The sequence below is a fragment of the Alexandromys fortis genome, unplaced genomic scaffold (genome assembly GCF_014885135.2).
Source record: "Alexandromys fortis isolate MF-2015 unplaced genomic scaffold, M_Fortis_MF-2015_v1.1 scaffold_44, whole genome shotgun sequence".
Taxonomy (NCBI): domain Eukaryota; kingdom Metazoa; phylum Chordata; class Mammalia; order Rodentia; family Cricetidae; genus Alexandromys; species Alexandromys fortis.
The window spans coordinates 4,978,926-4,998,543 of NW_026067921.1; the positions used below are offsets into that span (position 1 = coordinate 4,978,926).

A 19,618-nucleotide genomic window follows, 5' to 3' on the forward strand; every position below is an offset into this window, starting at 1 on the left:
AAAAAAAAAATCAATATTATAAACTCAATGTAAGAGGCTGACCCTCCCCCCACCTCTGCTACAGCAGAGACTACATTAACGCTGTGCAAATGAAAGCAGACATTTAGAGGCTTATCAGGTCCCTTTACTAAAAGCAATAACAGAGATTCTGCAATGGGGATTCTGTCCCACTGAAACCGTGTCTTTCTGTGACTGATGCCTGGGCTCTGGCACCAAGCCTGGCGTTCAATATCACCTCAGACACTTATTATTGTTATCAGTTGAGGCAATTATAGTTCCATGTAAAACAGATGTTTATCAGTTGTACCGTCACTCAACCACCCAGCACTTCCCTGGCACCCACAGGGTGGCCATTATTATTAAAATGAATCACATTAGAAATGAACAGTTCCATGTAACAACTATTCTGACTTCACAGCCTATTTCCTGAGCTCATGGTTTGCCTAAATTTCACTGTAACATGTCAGGAAACTTTGGAGCTATGTTAGATCCGTGATACATTTATTTATGTGTATGCATGTGTGCCTGCTGGTCTGTATGTGCCCATTGTGCCTGCAGTGCCTGTAGAGGCCAGAAGAGGGCGTCAAATCCCTGGAACTGCAGTTACAGGCTGTGAACCACCTTTGTGGCTGCTTGAAGTTGAGTCCAGGTCCTCTGCAAGGGTAACAAAGTCTTAATTGTCTCTCCAGCCTCGTGCCTGGCATTCTGAAATACTTGAAGAGAAGCTGTTGACCCACCAACACGTTGTCCTTCACGTATTAAAATTGAAACTGGTGGGCACAACACCTCCACTGTTGTGGCGTGAAACCGATGGTTGGGGCATCTGTACCTCTAACATCAAGTTAGACTTTAATCCACGTGCTGTGTTGAGCAAGTCCTCTGCTCCCCCAACCGGTTCTCGTAGCAGCTGACTCTTTTCCTGTGGTGGGGTCATAAAGAGCTAACACACTGCTTTGTGATTTCAGCCAGCCTGCTCTGTTTTGAGTATATTTCTTTGGGCCTTGCTTCATTCCAGAGATAATGTGAAGTATTTTAATTGACTGTGGTATGTTCAGAGGCTAATGTTAACTAGTTAATTTTTTCCTGCAAACTGTTTAATATTTGATGCAAAACAAAACATAATTAAATATCTAGACTCAGCGACGGAAGAATGAATGGTGGAGTTTTTCAAGCAAGACAAGCAAGCATGAAATCAGAAGTATGTTCTATAAAGTGGCTGGTTCCCTTCACTTCTGAACATTAGCTAAGGGAAAAAAAATAGCAATTTTGAAGCTGGATGGTGCACACTTGTGATCCCAAGAGGGCTGCTCAGGAGGCCGCGGCAGGAGGAGGAGCCACACTTGTCTAGGCTACACAGTGAGTTCAGGGACTTCTTTGGCCAACTTAGCGAGACCCTGGCCCAAAAGTAGGGCTGGGATCTAGCTCAGTGGTAGAGTGCTGGCATGTGTGGGGCACTAGTTCCAGGACTGCAAACACAATAGAATTGAACCCTAGCTAGCCGCGAGTGAGTGCAAGCCACACAGCGGGTTAGCTAAAGAGGCAGGTACCATGATCACCCAGGACAGGGGCTGAGCAGGAGGTGACATGTGGGGCCAGAAGCAGTCCTAACTCCAGGGTGCTTGGCATTGATGCCTTTTTCTAAATCACGGGGAAGAAAAGGCCCAGAAGGCCCACTTCCCAGAGCTCTAACTAAAGCTGGCTTCCGGTACCCCACGGCCTCCTCCGGCACTAGCAAGGGAGGTGGGAGGTGCCCTGGCTGCTGATGTGGAATTCAGGGACTGAGAGGGGACCTGTTTCCATCATTGTAAACGACAGAGTTAGCGGGGTGTTAAAAAAAAAAGATAACAAACTCACAACAAGTTTTGTACAAAAGCATTTTTTTTTTTTAAAAAAGGGCAGGGTTGAACACAACCAAAAGATAGGGAATTCTTTGTGCCATAGCAGAAGGTGTGCGTGTGACCATGGTAAAATTTGCTTTGATTTTATCACACAAGTCTGTGACAGACACAGTCTCACTGTGAAGACTACGGACAGGCAAGACTTTTTCCCTTTCGATCTCCCCGACCCAGGTCGAGCATCCTTCCCTCCAGCCTTCCTCTTGGCTGCACGCACAGCTACTAAAGCAATGTTTATAACTCCAGTCACTTAAACTGCTGGCCTGGGAAACAAGGCTCTAGCAATTCTACCCCTCACAGATCTGAAAACATCAAAGATCTTCCCAAAGCGGCTCAGAGATTTTCCAAGCCCAAGACTAAAAATTACCTTCTCAGCATATGTCCCACACTGTACAAGCATTGAGTGAACAGCAATTAAGAAAACCAGATAGCTCAGACCAAATGATGCAGGGAAGGAAGGGTCAGAGCGGCGAAACTCGGCTAAGTAAGCTACTGATTTTACAGCAGAGAGGAAGGCCAGGCTCCAGCAAGATGCAAGGAGGGAGAACTCCATCAACCCAGCCCTTCACACAGCTTCTCTGGGGTCTCCTTGGGAGGAATGCAAATTCCTCAGCCCATGCTAAGACCTCTGGTCAGCCAGCTATGTTCTTGGCAATACAAAGACACTGTAAAGCCACCATAGTGTGTTGAATCAGTCATTTGAAGATTTAACCAAATCTCTGAGGTCATCATAAAGCTTAAGAACAAGAAAAGCTCCTGTTACATCAAGAAGGGCCGTCCATATTTACAGTAGAACTATAAGCTGAACCGGCCGGCATGCATGCTGGGTAAACACCCTAGCACTGAATCACACCTATCCTCTTTTCCCTTCTGAAAACGTGAGACAAGATTGACTAAGGTACCCAGGCTGGCCTTGAATTCACTCTACTCAGCCTCCCAAATAGCAGAAATTAGAAGCCTGTACCACCAGGCTAGTCATTAAAACAAAACAAAACCTTTTAATTATCATTATTGTGTGTGGGCACCTGATGCCATGCATGCGTGTCGTGGCATATATGTGAAAGTCAGAGGACAACTCTGGAGTCTGCTGACTTCTTCCACCTGTATGTGGGTCCTAGGGGCGAACTCAGGTTGTCAAACTCACTAGGCAAGCACCAAACACCTTGCTGGCCGTTTAGCTCTGGTTGGTCTGGAACTCTCAACCCTCTTGGTGGTGGGATTACAAGCACAGGCCACTGAGTATGATAAAAGGGCCATAGCCCTTTCTCTCTCTCTCTCTCTCTCTCTCTCTCTCTCTCTCTCTCTCTCTCTCTCTCTCTCTCTCTCTCTCTCTGTTTTAGACATGATTTCTCTGTAGCTTTGGAGCTGTCCTGGAACTAGCTCTTACAGACCAGGCTGGCCTCGAACTCACAGAGATCCGCCTGCCTCTGCCTACAGAGGGTTAGGATTAAAGGCGTGCGCCACCTCTGCGCGGCAAGAATGGCCTCTTCTATACAGAGTCACTTACACAAATGCACGTATGGGACTTGCAGGATGGGGCAGAAACACAGAAGTGGGAGAGGAGAAAGGCATGGTGGTTTGCCATCTGAAGTCTGGAAATGAAATTCCAGTTTTATTAAAAGCTTTTGGCAGACAACACAGGCTGACTGTTAAGTCAATCCCGCTGTTCCCCTTTCACTTCAATGTTCAGCTATACCGCCGGGCCTCCGAGTGTGAACTTCAGCAAGACTGTGGGACAACAGGACTTGGGCCACAGACCGTGTGGATTCTTTCATGGAGGACGCCACGTTCACAAGCTCGTCTCAAGCCATGTGAACTTCCCATCCCCTACATTTCTTCCTTAGCCTTCAACATCCGAGCATAAGTACAAAACCCGTGAAGCTTCCCAGTGAGGAAGCCCTGACTCCCAGCCCACAGGTGGGATACGAAAGCTACTAACTGAAATTTTCAATGGTCCGTGTAAACATGTCATTCCAGTGGTGTGTCAGAGATGAGGGCTCAGTACAGGTTCAGGGCAGCAGAGTGGCCACTGGAGACTATCCCCTGCTTTCTAAATGAATGAAGGACATCAAAATCTCAGAGGAGGACATGGGTCATGAGTCACAGTTACAGAGTGGATAGGTCTCCCAAAGCACAGATTAGGGGTCATAAAACATCAGACGAATACATTTACCTATAGAACATTAAAATTTCTTTGAGGCCAAAACGATCGTAAACACAGTCAAAAGATATACTATAGTGTTTTAACATTAAAAACTTAAAAAAATTTGTGTATGTGTGTGTGCGCACGTGCGTTTGTGTGGATATATGGAGGTCACAGGACAACTGTGGGGGTTGGTGATCTCTCTCTGTCTCTGTCATGTGGTCCCAGGGAGTCAGACTCAGGTCATTGGCCTTGGCAATACCTTTACCAGCTGAGCTCCTTCTCTTAGGCCCAAGCACCACTTCCTGAACATTTACAAAAGGGAGGACAAGATAAAGCCTAGACAGACAGAATGGAAGCAAGGTACGTGGCCAGTGAGAGGCCGCTCATATTCACTGGTCCACAGATGCCAGTTAAAGCAATAAATCAACAGCATTCTTCGCTTTTGGATTAGCAAAGGCTGGGAGCATCTGAAAAGCATTTCTGAGAGGGAATGGGGCCAGCTCACAGTCGTCAGTGTTAGAGGGCAGTTTGGCTTCAACAGCTAACAATGCGGACTAGGCTGCTGGACCCAGTGTTTTCCGTTAGGACCCGATGGAGAGGTCCATGGACGCACAGACACTCCTGCACAAATGCTTGTGACTACACAAACAGCCGCGTGAATGCAGTCAGTGGCAGGCAAAACAATGAGGTAGAGGTACATATGCTGATCTGTGCAAAGATGTTCAGGGCGTCCGTTACTAGCATCAGACGGCCTGCGGAATGGCGGGAGCAACGCAGTCTCGTGTGTATAAACATGTTTGCTTGGGAGCTTTCTGAGAGGGTGGGACAAACATTAACGAGAGTTATGCTAGACTGTGGGCACTGCCCGGAGAACCCTTTCCCCCTTATCTTAATTTCTCATCATTTAAAGTTTAACTACTGGCTTGAATTATTGTTGAATAAAAAGTTCAAAGTCTGAAACTTCTGCACTTGCAAAAAGACCAGCATATGAACGAGAGAAGCGGGGGTGGGGCCCGAAGCAGAGATGGGGGATTCTGTGCCAGCAGTTGCCGTGGGCACCCGTGGCATCAGATGGCCCTTCCTCTTTCCTGGAGAAAGCCTTCATGAGGCCAGGGAACCTGGTCCTGAAGTTGCTTAGGTATCTAGTCCTTTGATGTGGACCTAGCTTTAGTCACTCAGTATTACCCAGAACACCCTTTGCTCCACAGGGTCACTCTACCTAAGTGACCCGGGGCCTTGGGAAATTAGTACAGACTTTACCAGGGATGCCAAGATGTAAACCTCAGGACTGAATTGAGCCTAGCTGACCTTGTCCTCAGTTCCACATGCTGAGCAGGCAGTGGAGGTGACACCATGCCCAATGGTGGAACTGTTTCCCTTCAGATCATCATTCAAAGGTGCAACTTGGGACTGGATGGGGGATATCGCTCAGTGGTAGAGAGCTGGTTTACTACGCACAAGGTAATTCTCGTTACGGGGCTGGAGGCATCAACACGAAGACACGATTAGAGTTACTTCAGCCAGGTGCTGCCTCTTGGGAAGCCAGTCCCAAGAGTCACATGTGCCCCACTGTCTGCAGTAGATGTAGGACAGAGCCTGGAGTTCACTGATCTGATACTCGGGTAAATTACACAAGGAGCCTTCTCGGCCCTATCTACTGTATGCTGGGACTCTGTGCATGGTTTGAGCCCGGTTTCGTCAGCAGTTTGCACGGCCCACAGCTCCTTTCCTTTGGCACCCAGATCTACAGCCGGCCATGAGTTACCTCTGTGTGCAGCAGTGACATCGAGAGGACACCCACTGCTGCCACCCATGCACGAGAATACCTCCGTAGAGGTTAAAGGTAGCCCTTGATGGAGCCTGCTGGGCATCGCTGGAAACACTGGCTCAGTGGCTACCTGGCCTGGTCAGTCTCTCCCCCAGGGAAGCCCAACCCCTAGGCATTGAGAAAAGCAAAGTGATTGACTTTTTTTGGGCCAGTTGCAATCTCGGGCAACCCAAATTCGTAAAACCCACACTATTGGGTGTAGGATAGCTGTACTTCTGGGAGGCTTCAGGAAATACGGCAAAGCACACACACACACACAGACTGGAATCCCATAATGGGAATCGGGTAATCCTTATAAACTAAAAGACCAATTCACAGACTGTTCTAGAAACTGGATCCTTCCCTGAGGACATGGGGCTGTGCCTTGCTGTAAAGTTCCTCCGGGAAATAGCTGGATATAGAGTGCTGCGGGCTGAGCAGGAGGTGGGGGAGCATACAGGAGCGGGAAAGGCAGGCTCAGTGAAGGCCTGGGGACGCAGGTACAACTTCGCTATAGAATTCAAGGTTTTCAAAGGGTTGGTGAGGTGGCCTGACAAGTCGCAGAGCAGCTGGCCGAGAGGTCTGAGGGGTTGGTTGGGTCCTGGGAGTTTAAGCAGCCCGGAACAGCGAGCAGGTCCAGTGAGCCAGACTCTGCTGTGAGGAAGCGAGTCTGGGCAATGTGTGCTGCTCTCCTGGTCAGAAGAGCTGGCCCAGTGCAGTACGGAGGGAGGGCTGGGCACAAGCCATCTCGGTTTACCGAAGCTGGGAGGTTTTTCTTGGGAGTAAGGAGGTGAGGATTGCAGGAGAAAAGAGGGGCAAGGTGGGTGAACGCTGCAGAGTCTGTTTTCTGTACACAGCTCAAACTAGCTTTGTTTTCTTGCTCCTCCTCCTCTCTCTCTCTGTCTCTCTCTGTCTCTCTCTCTGTCTCTCTCTCTGTCTCTCTCTGTCTCTGTCTCTCTCTGTCTCTCTCTCTCTCTCTCTCTCTCTCTCTCTCTAGCAGAATATAGCTGGTTACACCACATGATAAAACTCAGCAGAAGCGAGAACGCTGGAAAACCTTTCCCGAGTAGGAAATGCACTGGGGGATGTCACGCATGCTTTAACAGAACGGGATAAGGATACATACACTTGGTACGGGAATGACCTGCCTCTGGTCACCCTGAGGAAAAAGAAAAGAAAATCACCGTCAGGATGGAAAACAAAAAGACCACATTCTCTAAAGAAACTTCTAAGCTCTCTTGAGCAGAAACACAGCAATGGCCTTCCCACCCCTGCACCCTGGTGGCAGCGAGCAGAGGAAGCCAGGGACTTCCGGGAGGGAGCAGGCCCGAGCTGCTTCCAGACCCCTCCCGGCCTAGGAAGAAGGGCTTCTGAGGCTCAGGCCTCTCTGTTAATTTAAACAGCATGTGCCCTGCTCCCAGGAATACAACTGTAACTTAAAAACAAAACTGAACACTCCGATTTTGATCCCCACCCCTCTAATAACCGGCTTGTTTCTTGTTTTCAAGCAATTTCCCCCCTAAAAGGACACGAGTAGAACACACAGCGAAAGGGGGGCAAGTTGATCGGATAACAAGGAATGCCTGACCGACCGCTCCAGGTCCTCCTAGGGTGGAGGACAGAAGGGAAAAGGGGGGACAGGGCAAGGTACAAGAAGTTCCCTCCCAGGCTACCAATGCAGCTTTCCCCTTTAAGGGAAACAGAAGACTTTTCACTGAGAGTGTTAAGAATGTTCATGCCCCAAGGAGGAGGCTCAAGGAGCTTCAGCCCAGAATACCTGCCTTGCAGAGTGGCGGGGACACTGGTAAATGTTAATACAAGGGGGAAAAGCTATATTTACTTTGTGTGTGTGTGTTTCCTTCTCATATGGTGGGACAGGGAGATGTGCTGCTTCGTGTCTCTAATCGGAGGATTTGAGAAAAGATGTATCCATGGTCACCAAGGTGGTCACCAGAGACACGGTCTCCTGTGAAGGCCAAACTTGATAGCAAAAGCAAGTGGCTGGCACCTCCTGGTAGCTTTGCTAAGACTCACAAGGTGACTTCACGATTCTCTCTGGCCCCTCGACATCACCTCTGTGGGGGTAATTGCAATCCTCTTTCCTCCGAAGATAACCTGGATGGCTTGTTCTTTTGCCAGGAGGCCCCCAAGATGGGGGTCTTTCTACAGTTCTAAGCAGCCTCTATCAGAGGCTCTCCCACACGACAGCACATGCTAATCAAATCCCGGGGTCCAACAACTGGCACAGGGAACTTCATTCCGAAGGTCTGGATTTGGGAGGGAGATTTTAACCAGAAGCTCATAAGTGCTGGCCCCTTTCGAGCAGTGACACTGGGCCAGATGACTGGGCGAGGATGTCCTCTACCGGCACAGGTAAAGCATCTCTGCCCTGCCTCGCCAGGGAGTCTCCCATGGAGGAAGCCTTGCTCCAGCCCGAGACCACAGAGCTCCACTCAGTGAGCCTCAGAAACACGGGTCATGAGCCGAGCGTATGTGTGAAGAGGCCACGGGAGCACAGCCGAGGGTCGACAGACCATGGACGGTGAACATACAGAAGTGATGAGCCACAGGTATGTGGGGATGAGGACTGTGTGTGTGTGCGTGCACACATACATGTGTGTGTGTGTGTGTGAGAGAGAGGTGTATGTGCGACCATGCGTGTGCTATGAGGGGCATGCATGTGTGTGTAGGGAGGGTAGGTATATGTATGGGATATGTGTGTGTGTGTGGTATGGTGTACAGGGGGTATGTGTGTGTTTGTGTTTCTGGTAATCCCTTTTATGCTCTTCTTACTTCTGGGGTCCTCCACAGTCATGTTGGAGTCTTTCGGTCACTTAGTCTCTGGATGCTGCTGGCCTGCAGGTCCAGGATGTAGCTGAGGTGCCTTCAGTGACTGAAGAATGGTTGAAAAAGGTCCTGGATCTTCCTCTTTCCGGGGGTGAAGGCATCTCAGCGGTTGCCTGTTCCCTTCTGCCCACGGCCTTCTACTGAAGCCCTGGAGACTTTGGTAGAGTCAGGTCTGGGATCAATTTCCATGGGTGGGCTTGTTGGCCTGTTTTCAGTGGGCACTGGTGGGAGGCAGCTTGCTCTACCCACAAGGTCCCACTTGCTCTATAGACAGCGCCACTTTAGGTTTAACTAAATTTAAAAGGACTTATTTTTATTTTATGTGTATGGGTGTTTTGATTGCATGTATGTCTGCATACCACATGTGTGCCTGGTGCCTGTGGAGGCCAGGAAGGGGTGCCAGACCTCATAGCTGGAGTTAGAGAGGGTTGTGAGCTGCCACATGGGTGCTGAGAATCTAATGCTAGCCCTCTGGAACAGCAGCCAAACCTCTGACCTTTCTCTCCAGTCCCGCCGCTCAAACAACAACCCTGAGTTATTTAAAAAGACATTTCTGCAAACGTGAACAGAGGCAAGCCATGAATAAGCAGTAATTCTGAGACCACTGCTCCCAGAGGAGCCTTTACAGGGTGTTTATCTCAGTGGACCACTGAGGATCCCGGTCCCTTCGCTTAGGACACTTCTCAGCAGGGACAGTGTCTTAATTCTCTTATTTTAAAAACATGTTCATTACATCTGCTTATTCATTTTGCATATGCTTGTGGGCATGTGCCACCCTGCACGCGTGGAGGCTGGAGGACAACGTGCATGAACTGATGCTCTCCTTCCCCGACGTGGGTCCCAGGGATGGAACTCACGTTGTCAGGTGTGGTAGCAAAGCCTCTTCCTGCTGAGCCATGCCCTGGTCTCCGCTGGCAGCAATAGTTTTTAAGCAGGACAGGACAGAAATGCATGGGGAGAGCTGCTTGGAATGGGGGCCAGGAGACAAGCCACAGTGGACTCTCCTTTTATACGTTACGATAGCTACACACACCAGAGTCACATCTGCTAGGCCAGCTGTCCTTCAGTGTGTTCTTCCTTAAGCTTTCTTCAGTATCTCTGATGGCTTTTCCTTCCACGCGAATGTCAGCCCACCCAGAAGCACAGAGCAAGCTTTCACTCAGCCATTCAAATCAGTTTTATCTCTCTCGGGCATCTATATCAACAGTGACGCCATCCACAAGCACGGCTAATTTTATAATTTTTCCATATTTATAACAACTGTTTCATTTTCCTGTTTTATTCCACCAGCCAGAGCCTACCGACGGTTTGCCTGTGTTGTTTGCTGCTCATTTTCAGAAGACAGAAGAGCTTCCTATCATGATTTTCTCATAGCTTCCTTCTCATACTTGGCCACACATCTGGTCATACGAAGGATGGCTGGGTCATGAAGTACCTCCTCACCTTTTATCACTGCAAACGTCTTCACTGTGTTTAATGCTTTCAGGTGTGTTTATTTTTATTTGTGTGCATGCATGTGATATGTATGCATGTGGTGTGTGTGGGTGCCTGCGGAGGGCAGATGAGAGCATCGGAACCCCCAGAGGGACACCCGCATATGGACGCTGGGAACTGAACCCAGGGCCTCTGCAAGAGCGGCCAGTGAGCCATCTCTCCAGCCCCTAAGACATTTGACTCAGTTCTGCTCGATCTGATACTAGTATTGCCTTAGCCTTAGCAGTTAGACTTCTTCCTTGTACACTGCACCCATCTCTTTCCTTTCCGCTCTCCTTTATCACGCTGTGTTTGATGCTATTATGGAAACGATCTGGCACTCATTGTAATAGGCATTAGCCACTCTGTACCCCGTCATCCCAGCTTCTCTTCTGGGTACATGGTAAGGTTCTGCTTCACTGCCTTTGAAGTTTGGTAGGTATAGTTATGTGTCTTGCTGCAGCCACTAAAGTCAAAATACATTTGCTTCTGGGTCAAAACCTTCAGGGATTGTGACAGTTAAGGAAGCCAAGCCGCTAGTCCATCAATGCTGTACATTCATGAAAGAGATGAGTGGAGCCACTCACAGCAGCACACAGGTCCCACTGAGCCCGTGAGACGTGGCTAGCCCGCACTCAGGTGTGTGCGAGTATAAAATGCACTCATTAGTTCCTGAACTGGTAAGATAAGAAGAGATTATCTCCACAGTATTCTGTTGATCCCATGTTTGAACCTTGGATATACTGGGTTAAGTAAAATATGATTAAAATTAATTGCATTTGTTTTGAAACATTTTTGAAATGTGACTGAAATGATTTAGATTTGTAGCTTACTGCATTTCCACAGAAGACTCAGCTAATCTATGACAAATGATGGAGGAAGGAAACATGAAAACCTCCTGACAGCTCTCCAAACGATTTCAAAAATGAAATTTAAGATGAAAATAAATTTACATTTTATGTGTGTGAGCTATTTCGTCTGCATATGTGTGTGTGTGTGTGTGTGTGTCACATGTTGCAGTGTCTGTAGAGGTCAGAAGAGGGCACTAGAACCCCTTAAACTGAAGTTACGGATGGTTGCGAGCCAACACATGGGTACCAGGAACTGAACCTGGGTCCTCAGCACGTGCTCTTAACCCCGACCCCTCTCTCTAGCCCTGTGTGTGTATGGGGGGGGGCATAAGCCACTGCTTGAAGCATACGCAGATCAGAAGACAGCCTGTAGGAGGCAGTCCTCTTTGTCACAGTCTTGGGAAAGAATTTAGGTTGTCCACGCTAGTAGCAAGCATCTTTATCCAATGATAAAGAATCATCTTGCTGGCCAAACTTGCGCTGCTTTAAGCCTCGTAGGTTTCAAGGTTGATACTGAACCACAACTACACTCATGCTGACCAGTAACTCATGGGTCATTCCTCATTTTGGCTGAGAGTAGAAACTCATCCATATGAATTTCTCTGCATGTCATCCTTGCTGCAAGTCGGTAGCCCTCAGACAACGTTCTGGGTTTTCCATGAAAGTAATAATGTGAAAGAGATGGACAATGCTAGAGCTCCCCACCACCCATGAACGTAAATCTCAGGTGTGAGGAGGGAGGCACAGAGCCAGCGATAGCCAGGCAGAAAGATGGCCAAGTGGAAGAACACAGTCTGGGTTTCTGATGTCATCACTGGGATCTAAACCAACTTAGCACCCGACTGACTCAGTCTTCACATTGAAAAAGCAATCAGTTTGAGCTACTGGTTGCTCATTTTCTTTTACTTGTTGCCTAAACCATCAGCATTTGATGGCAGGTGTGGTCTTGGTAATGGCACACGGCTGAATCTGTCAAACCAGGTGACGTCGTCTTGGTCACCTGTGAGCAGAAACTGGTTCACTCTGTTTTGTGCTCTCTGTTTAAGCTATGCTTCTGTTTATCTTCAGCTGCCCTGGAGAAAACCGGGCCCGAACTCTGACATTCATACTTAACGGTACCTTCCAGCCCAGGGCCAGCTTTTTTTTTAATTAATTAATTTATTTATTAAATATTTCTGTCTCTTCCCCGCCACCGTCTCCCATTTCCCTCCTCCTCTCCCAATCAAGTCCCCCTCCCTCGTCAGCCCAAAGAGCGATCAGGGTTCCCTGCCCTGTGGGAAGTCCAAGGACCACCCACCTCCATCCAGGTCTTGTAAGGTGAGCATCCAAACTGCCTAGGCTCCCACAAAGCCAGTATGTGTAGTAGGATCAAAAACCCATTGGAACTCACCAAGGCCAGCTGGCCTGGGTCTGAAAAAGCCTGGGTTAAAACCGGACTCGCTGAACATAGAGGACAATGAAGACTACTGAGAACTCAAGGGCTAGCTTTTTGAAAGGCACAATGTGCCTTATCATCTTTTTCCCTCTCAGTAACCTGCACGTGTGGTCTTAGTCTTCTCTTTTATTGTTGCTGATAAGAAGTCCAAGATTAATATAATTGCTTTCACTAAAATAAAGTGTTCTGGTAGCTTGTGAGATGTATTGTTTTAGCCGGGGGTAAGGTGCTGGTGGCACACACCTTTAATCCCAGCACTCTGGAGGCAGAGGCAGGCAGACCTCTGTGAGTTCAAGGCTAGCCTGGTCTACAGAGTGAGTTCCAGGACAGCCAGGGCTACACAGAGAAACCCTGTCTCTGTGTTTGAAAAAACAAACAAAAAGCTGCGCTACTTTAACTGAGTGAGTTCCACCTGCAGCCCCTGGTCCCTGGGCGTGTGCTCTGTTGTGTCCCACTCCTGCGGGAGAACCAGCAAGCTTTGCAGTGGCAGGTGCAATCTGTCATCTTTCTGGAACTCCTGCTTGTTGATTGGTCTAGATGGCTCCTCTCCTCCCTCGCGATTTCCATCTTTGCGTTTCTGGTCTGAATTTTGCTTTTCCAGAATTTACACTCAGTTCTCGAAATGGCTGCTCTCACCGTCTCCCTTGCTTTCTGAGGTTTTGTGTTTTGTGCTGTGAGATGTTGGAGCCCCACAAGTCTCTCCCGTCCCAGTGGCTGTCCTGAGTTGTCCATGGAGGCTGACTTTCTACACTTTTTCCCGAAGGAGTCTTAGCCGCCAGTTTTTCCAACATGGACCTGAGGCTTCACTACAGTGGGCAGTTTAAATCCCTCTCCAGGGAGTCCATGGGCTTCTGCTGGTGGTTGCCATTTCAGGTCTTTCTTAGGCCTCTAGAGAAGACCAGCGTTTGCCGTGTGCCTTTCTAGTCTTGCTTGCCGTTTGCTGCGGCGTATGGCAGGCTAGCTGGTCCATGGCTATTCCTGTGGTGTACGGCAGGCTGGCTGGCCCACTGCTATTCCTGCGGGGTCTGGCATCTGGCTGGCCCATGGCTGTTTTCTGAGGTGTACGGCAGGCTGGCTGGTCCATGGCTGTTCCTGTGGTGTACGGCAGGCTGGCTGGCCCAGACGCTTCTGCCGACTCCCTAAAGACATTGCACTAATGCTTTTATGTGGGTTCTGGAGATCTGAACCCAGGCAGTCAGGCTCAGGCACAAGCGCTGTGCTCACTGAGCCGTCTTCCCAGCCCTACTGGGAATATTTCTTTACGTCAACAATCGTGCCGTGCCATGCCTCAGGATTCGCCACTTTTAACCAAGACGGCAACAGACTGTGTGGCTATCATGTAGCTCTTTTAACCAAAGACCTCTTTTTTTTCCTTTTAACCCCTTCTTGAAATCATTATGTGTCTGAAAATGTACCTCCATTGAGTCAAGGAAGGCTAGCTTTGTGCGTGTACACGCATGTGTGTCTGTGTGCATGTATGTAGGTAAGAGGTCTGCATCAGGCACCTTCCTGGATCATTATAAGCCATGCTGGATAGCATCTTCTGGATCAATCTTTGTACATTTATAACAATATTTTTTATACCGTGAAAGAAAATTGCTTTCCTCAACAACAGGCAAACTCTAAGATTTTAACTGCGCATTGCCAAACGTCCTCTCGGAAATGTAAACCAATTAGCACACATTCTACACCACTTAACGCTACGCTGCCCCCTCCACTCCCACACCAAGCCCAAGCATCACCTTTTAAAAACCTCACAGACAGGAAAAGGGTAGTCTTAGTTTACACATTTGGCCGTATCAAATATTTTTCATATCTTGAGCCATACACCAAAACAATCAGGTGTTTTGATCCATCCCACATTTGACTAGCTGTATTTTTCCTTATTAAATATCTAGTATATGTGTACACACCCATGTCAGCCAGAAGAGGGCGCTCTAGCCTCTGGACTAGCGTCACAGGCTGCTGGGACTGCCTGACGTAGGTGCTGGGAACTGCGGATATGCGAGCCCCCTCTCCTGTCCCACAGCGATTTCTTCTTCTATGAGCTATCTGCTTACGCTCTTTGTTCATGTTATTAGGAACATAAAGTTTATTTATGACTTCCGTGTCTGTAATTTTTAACCATGTTCCTGATGGATAATCTCCTTTGCATTTTTCAATATTGTTTTTTCTTAATCTGGAACCCAATTTTGACAGAAATGAATATAACCTGGTTTCTTTACTTGTTCCTGAATGGTGTCTCTTTGTTTATCCTTATATTCCTAACTGTTCTGAGTCATTTTGTTTCAGATGTGTCTGTCAAACAGCCCGTGAGTGGTTTTGGGTTCTGACCTATTATGACAATCTAACACACACACACACCCCAGCAAACACTCTACACAGAGCCCTTCCCACTTTGCTTTTGTTAAACACATGTTGTTACACAATTATACTCACTGCAAGGTCTGCTCTGTCTCTCTCTTACTTTGCCTGCTTCTATATCTGCTACTGGTTCCTTCTTAAATATTATATTAATCTATTCTGTGTGTGCGTGAGCACGCGTGTGTGCAGGTCTATATATATGCCCACCCATGTCACAGTGTGCACGAAAGGGTCAGGGGATGCCTCGTGGGGCAGTCAATTCTCTCCTACCATGGGAGCTTGAACTATCTGGGGCTTGAACTCAGGTCATCAGGCTTGGCAGCAAGCCCCTTTACCAGCTGAGCCATCTTGTTGGCCGTAAATTTCCATCACACACGCCCTTCAGTTGCTAGATGGGAGGACCAGAAATCCTTCCTCTAAAAGACTGAACCCACGTCTTCAACGGCTGCGCACACATTTCACAGACTATTGGGGGAGGATCTGCCACGGCGGGACAGACAAGCTGCCGCAGTTTTACCGACGGCAGTTCTCCGTAGGTACTGACCTTCTGAAGCCCACCATTCTCCTCCACCAGTGGTGGAAGCACACTGGGGCTGCTGGGTGGAGGGGCCTCCACATTGTAGTCTCGGAAGCAGCAGAAGAAGGAGCTGAGGATGCTACGACCCCTCTGCTTCTTCAGGCTGATGCTGCGCTGGGAAGCTGAAAGAGAAAAAGCACACTGTGAGTGATCGAGGCAACACATGGGGGCGAGGCCTGGCATGTGCAGCTGCTTCTCAGACCCGACTCCAGGGGCCCTGCAGCCCAACCCCAGGCGGGACAATCACTGGGACTTCAGCTCGGTGGGGCCCGTGGAGCGGCGGCTCCTTAGCGCCACAGTCCTCAGGGGCATTGTCACCTGTGCTCCCCAGCTGGAGGAGGAGAAGCATTCCTACTAGGCAACAGGACGCTTCAAAATCAGTGGACCTGACCCTCCCTCAGCAGCATCTTCCCACTGGACGGCAAGCGAGAGCCACTTAGAGACTCGGTGCCTGGACACTTCTGTGTGTTATGGAGACAGTCATCTGGAGGGGTCAAAGACGTGTGGTGATGCTCAGAGCGCGGGCTTTGGAGAATCAGGGAAAGTTCTCAAGATCCAGTACTGTGCCCTGGCCTGCCCTGGATGGGAGGCATCTGAAGGAGGGATGGGTCTTTCTATTTATCCTGGGCTCAGGACAGGTTGCCACAAGTTAGAAATAAAAGGCAAAATCTGGCGCAGATGGAAAACACACCTCAGGGCAGAAGACTGACAACTTGGATGGGCAGGCTCTTCTGCCTGGGAATGTGGCCGGGGCAGTCCTACCACATGCCATGGCTGGGTGGGTCTGCGGTGCTCAGAGCTGTAGTCTCAGAGAAGAGACCATGCTGAGGCTTCGTGATGTGGGAAGTGTTAAAAGTAGGGCAATTGTGAGAACACGCCTCTCCTCACCAGCCATCTGGCACTATTCTTCACTGTGTGAACTTAGTGATTCGCTCAGCGCCCTTCCTCCCAAGTGATCACAATCCTAGGAATTAGTTCCCTGGTAACAGCAAAACCAAATGCATCCAGGGGATTCTGGGAAGGTGATCTCCAAGCAACTGCTCAGATGTGGGTGTTGGTCTGCAGCCCCCATGCACGACCCTTAGGGGCCGGGGAAATGGCTCAGTGGTTAAGAGCATTGATGCACAATAGTAAGGTCCAGAGTTTGGATTCTAACACCCACGGAACAAGCTGGGCATCCCGCACACACCTGTAACCCCAGCTCTGAGGGGAGAGACAAGAACATCCTCTTGGGGTTCACTGTCTTCCAGCCCCACTGTGAAAACTCAAGCCCCAGGTTCAGAGAGAGCCCACGCCTTAAAGAAGTAAGCAGAGATTGATGGAGGAACCCTGATGCCCTCTTCTGACCTCTATGTGTGCATGCACGCACACATACACACACATGCACACACACATAATGCATTATAAAATGATAAATCCTGGGGAAGCTGGATGTTTTGTCTTCTTCATGAATCTTTCAGGGTACATCATGGAGACTCAGTGGTCCCATTTCAGGATTCAAAGGCTGGGTCAGGCCACTGGGCCCACAGGTGGTGGCCTCCCAAGCACACGTGAGCAGGGTTGGTAAATATATGACTACCATCAAGCTGACTGACGGCCAACTTTTGAAACCTCACCTCCTGGACTCCACACAACTCCCAGAGGTTATAGGGGTCACTGCTTCCATCCTTGCTAACAGGGAGCAGCTAGCACTTGCTGGTGCCAGGAGTAGAACCCAAGAGGGCCTGTTTCCAATGTATGATTTCCCAAGCGCCCCACTGAAGGCAAACCCAGCCCAACAGCATGCTGGTCTCTAGCTGACGGTACATTTCCCGGTAAGTCTATGGCTTGCTTGTGTCTCAGAGGTGATGAGCAGCCCAAGAGCGAGTGCCTTCCAAGGTCTGTCTTCACCTTTGGCTCACACAACCATTCCTCACACTAATTAACAATTATTCATCTAATCAATCAAACCGAGACTTGGAACCAGTAAGGCACTTACATTTATACCACTGGATCCCTCGCTGTCTAGAGCAGGAGAAGTTAGATTGAGCCGTGTGGAGGCCGGTGGAAGTGCCCAGGTTTCCTTGCCTCCCTTGTTGGAGGAGGGAGAAGACATAATTCCTTAGGACCAGTGAGCATATGACTGAGTGGCTGGAGCCTCTGGCCCCATCTCTCTCCCACATGTGGGATGGATGTCTCTGGATGTCTCATTGGCCTTTCCCCTCGACATGCCTAAATGGGACCCACGGTCTCCACTCCCCGAGTCTCTGACACGGCTAAATGGGGCTTGCAGTCCCCGCTCCCCGGCTCTAATCATCACCCCTTTCTCTTTCACTAGGCCGTTCTGAATCCTAAGTAGCTCTCACATCTGTCTTCAGCGGCTCCTCTCCTCCCCAGGCAGAGGCCTTAAACTGCTGAGGTAGTGTCCTGAATTGATTTGCTACAGATCTTTGTCCCACAGTAACTTCTCCACAGGACCCACGTGACAACTAAGCCTACCAAATGCTGAGAGAGAGAGAGAGAGAGAGAGAGAGAGAGAGAGAGAGAGAGCGAGCGAGCGCACACGGGCTCTGAAGCCCGCCTGCATAGGTACTCGTGATGGCTCAACCAGAAACAGCACGGGGCCTGGGGAAGTTCTCATACTTCTTCGAGCCTGGGTTTCCGTGTCCATAGAATAAGGACATTAGACATGGCCATACCTTGCAAGTTTGTCATGAGAATCAAATGTTTTATTATAAGTCCTGAGAATAGTATCTAATAAGTATTCAGCAAATGCTGCTCTTGGAATCATCAGTAGTCTTTCTAAAAAAATTTAGGGGCTAGAGAAATGGCTCAGAGGTCAAAGCTGGGTAATCTCTTTGTAAAGAATTCAAGTGTGGCTCCCAGTGCCCATGCGGGCAGCTCATAACCACCTGCAGCGCCAGCTCCAGGGGCTCCATGGCCTTCTTTTGACCTCTGTGGGCACTGCACACACATCTACACATAATTAAAAAGTCAATCTTTAATTTCTTTTCGGCGTTTCCTCAGCAATGCACTTACTTCCTTTTTTCTTTTCTGTTTTTCTTATTTCTCCCATTATTAAATGCGTGCTATTTATTTATTTGGCCTGTGTGTGTGTGTGTGTGTGTGTATGTGTGGGCATCCATATGCGCACTGTGTGTGGAGGTTGGAGGACAACCTGTGGGGGTCACTTCTTTCTACCATGTGGGTCCTGGCGCTTGAACTCGGGTCTCCAAGCTCTGCAGCAAGCGCCGTTCCTTGCTGAGCCATCTCATCAGGTCTTAGCAACGTTTGCTTGGTAGAGCAGAAATGACTCTGCTGGTAAATTCTGGATAAAGGCTGGATGTCGCGAAAGTAAATTTTTTTTCTTTCTCCTGGCATTTGCTAACTGAGAGACACATTTATTATAATAGGTCTCAGTTATATAAACTGCACTTTAAAAGCAAAACTAGACAAATCTCAGGAAATCATTCTATTCAATTGCTTTCAAAATTGGATGCAGACATGGGCAAGGTAAAGAGGGGGTTGAGTGTCCAGTGAGCTCTGCTGGGTGCTGTTTTCTGCGGGAAAGAGCAGGTTCTCAGGAGAGAAGAGGCAGCATCCACACTATCTTACCCCTCGCAGCTCGCTTCCCTCAGGGGCTATGTTTAGCTCTCTGCTGAGCATCGCTTCCTAGGCTGGCCCTGGAGTCCTAGCCTGAAGCTGCTCACTGGAAGGGACCACCAAGGAGGCCAGCATATCTAGCGCATTCTTCCATGGGGGTTCCCTCCCATCTCCCCAGGGCTCAGGGCAGCACAGGCCGTGAGGGACTACCCTCTATCTCTTTCTTCATTGTGAGGGGAGACCACACTCATGGCCATTTTCTCCACCTGTTGCTAGGCTATGGGTATCTCCTTTTTTGTTTGTTTGTTTGTTTGTTTTTTTTCAAAACAGTGTTTCTCTCTGTAGCTTTGGAGCCTGTCCTGGAACTCACTCTGTAGCCCTGGCTGGTCTCGAACTCACAGAGATCCTCCTGCCTCTGCCTCCCAAGTGCTGGGATTAAAGGTGTGCACCACCACCGCCCGGGGTATATCCTCTAAAGGTGAATAAAGGGAGCCACTTGGCAGATGCAGACTAGGAAGTCTGTGGCTCAACTTCTCCCCGGAGGATATTAGAGGGAAGTCAGGGAGAGTTGTGCTGGAGGGGGTCTGGGTTTCATGATCCTTGTGTGTCTCCTGGAGGGGGTGACGGAGGGAAACAGAAAC

General features: G+C 49.0%; 1 protein-coding gene and 1 long non-coding RNA gene across 5 annotated transcripts in view; one reads left to right on the forward strand and one right to left on the reverse strand.

Moving 5' to 3' along the window:
* Positions 1–19,618, reverse strand: part of Ctdspl (CTD small phosphatase like) — a 117,675-nt gene that overhangs the window by 16,296 nt on the left and 81,761 nt on the right. For 2 of the 3 annotated variants that reach the window (XM_050141504.1, XM_050141506.1), the window contains exons 2-3: positions 15,363–15,517; positions 6,975–7,007 (exon numbers count right to left, since the gene is read on the reverse strand). In XM_050141504.1, the coding sequence (XP_049997461.1) occupies positions 6,975–7,007; positions 15,363–15,517 (188 nt within the window). The remainder of the gene's footprint in view (positions 1–6,974; positions 7,008–15,362; positions 15,518–19,618) is intronic. The other variant, XM_050141505.1, reaches the window with a different exon arrangement.
* LOC126501065 (uncharacterized) lies at positions 8–11,073 on the forward strand. Of its 2 annotated transcripts, none has more exons than XR_007591530.1 (3): positions 8–5,947; positions 8,250–8,418; positions 9,986–11,073. It is a non-coding gene; the product is annotated as an uncharacterized lncRNA (long non-coding RNA). The 2 variants fall into 2 exon arrangements; XR_007591531.1 differs by having other exon boundaries at positions 8–5,502.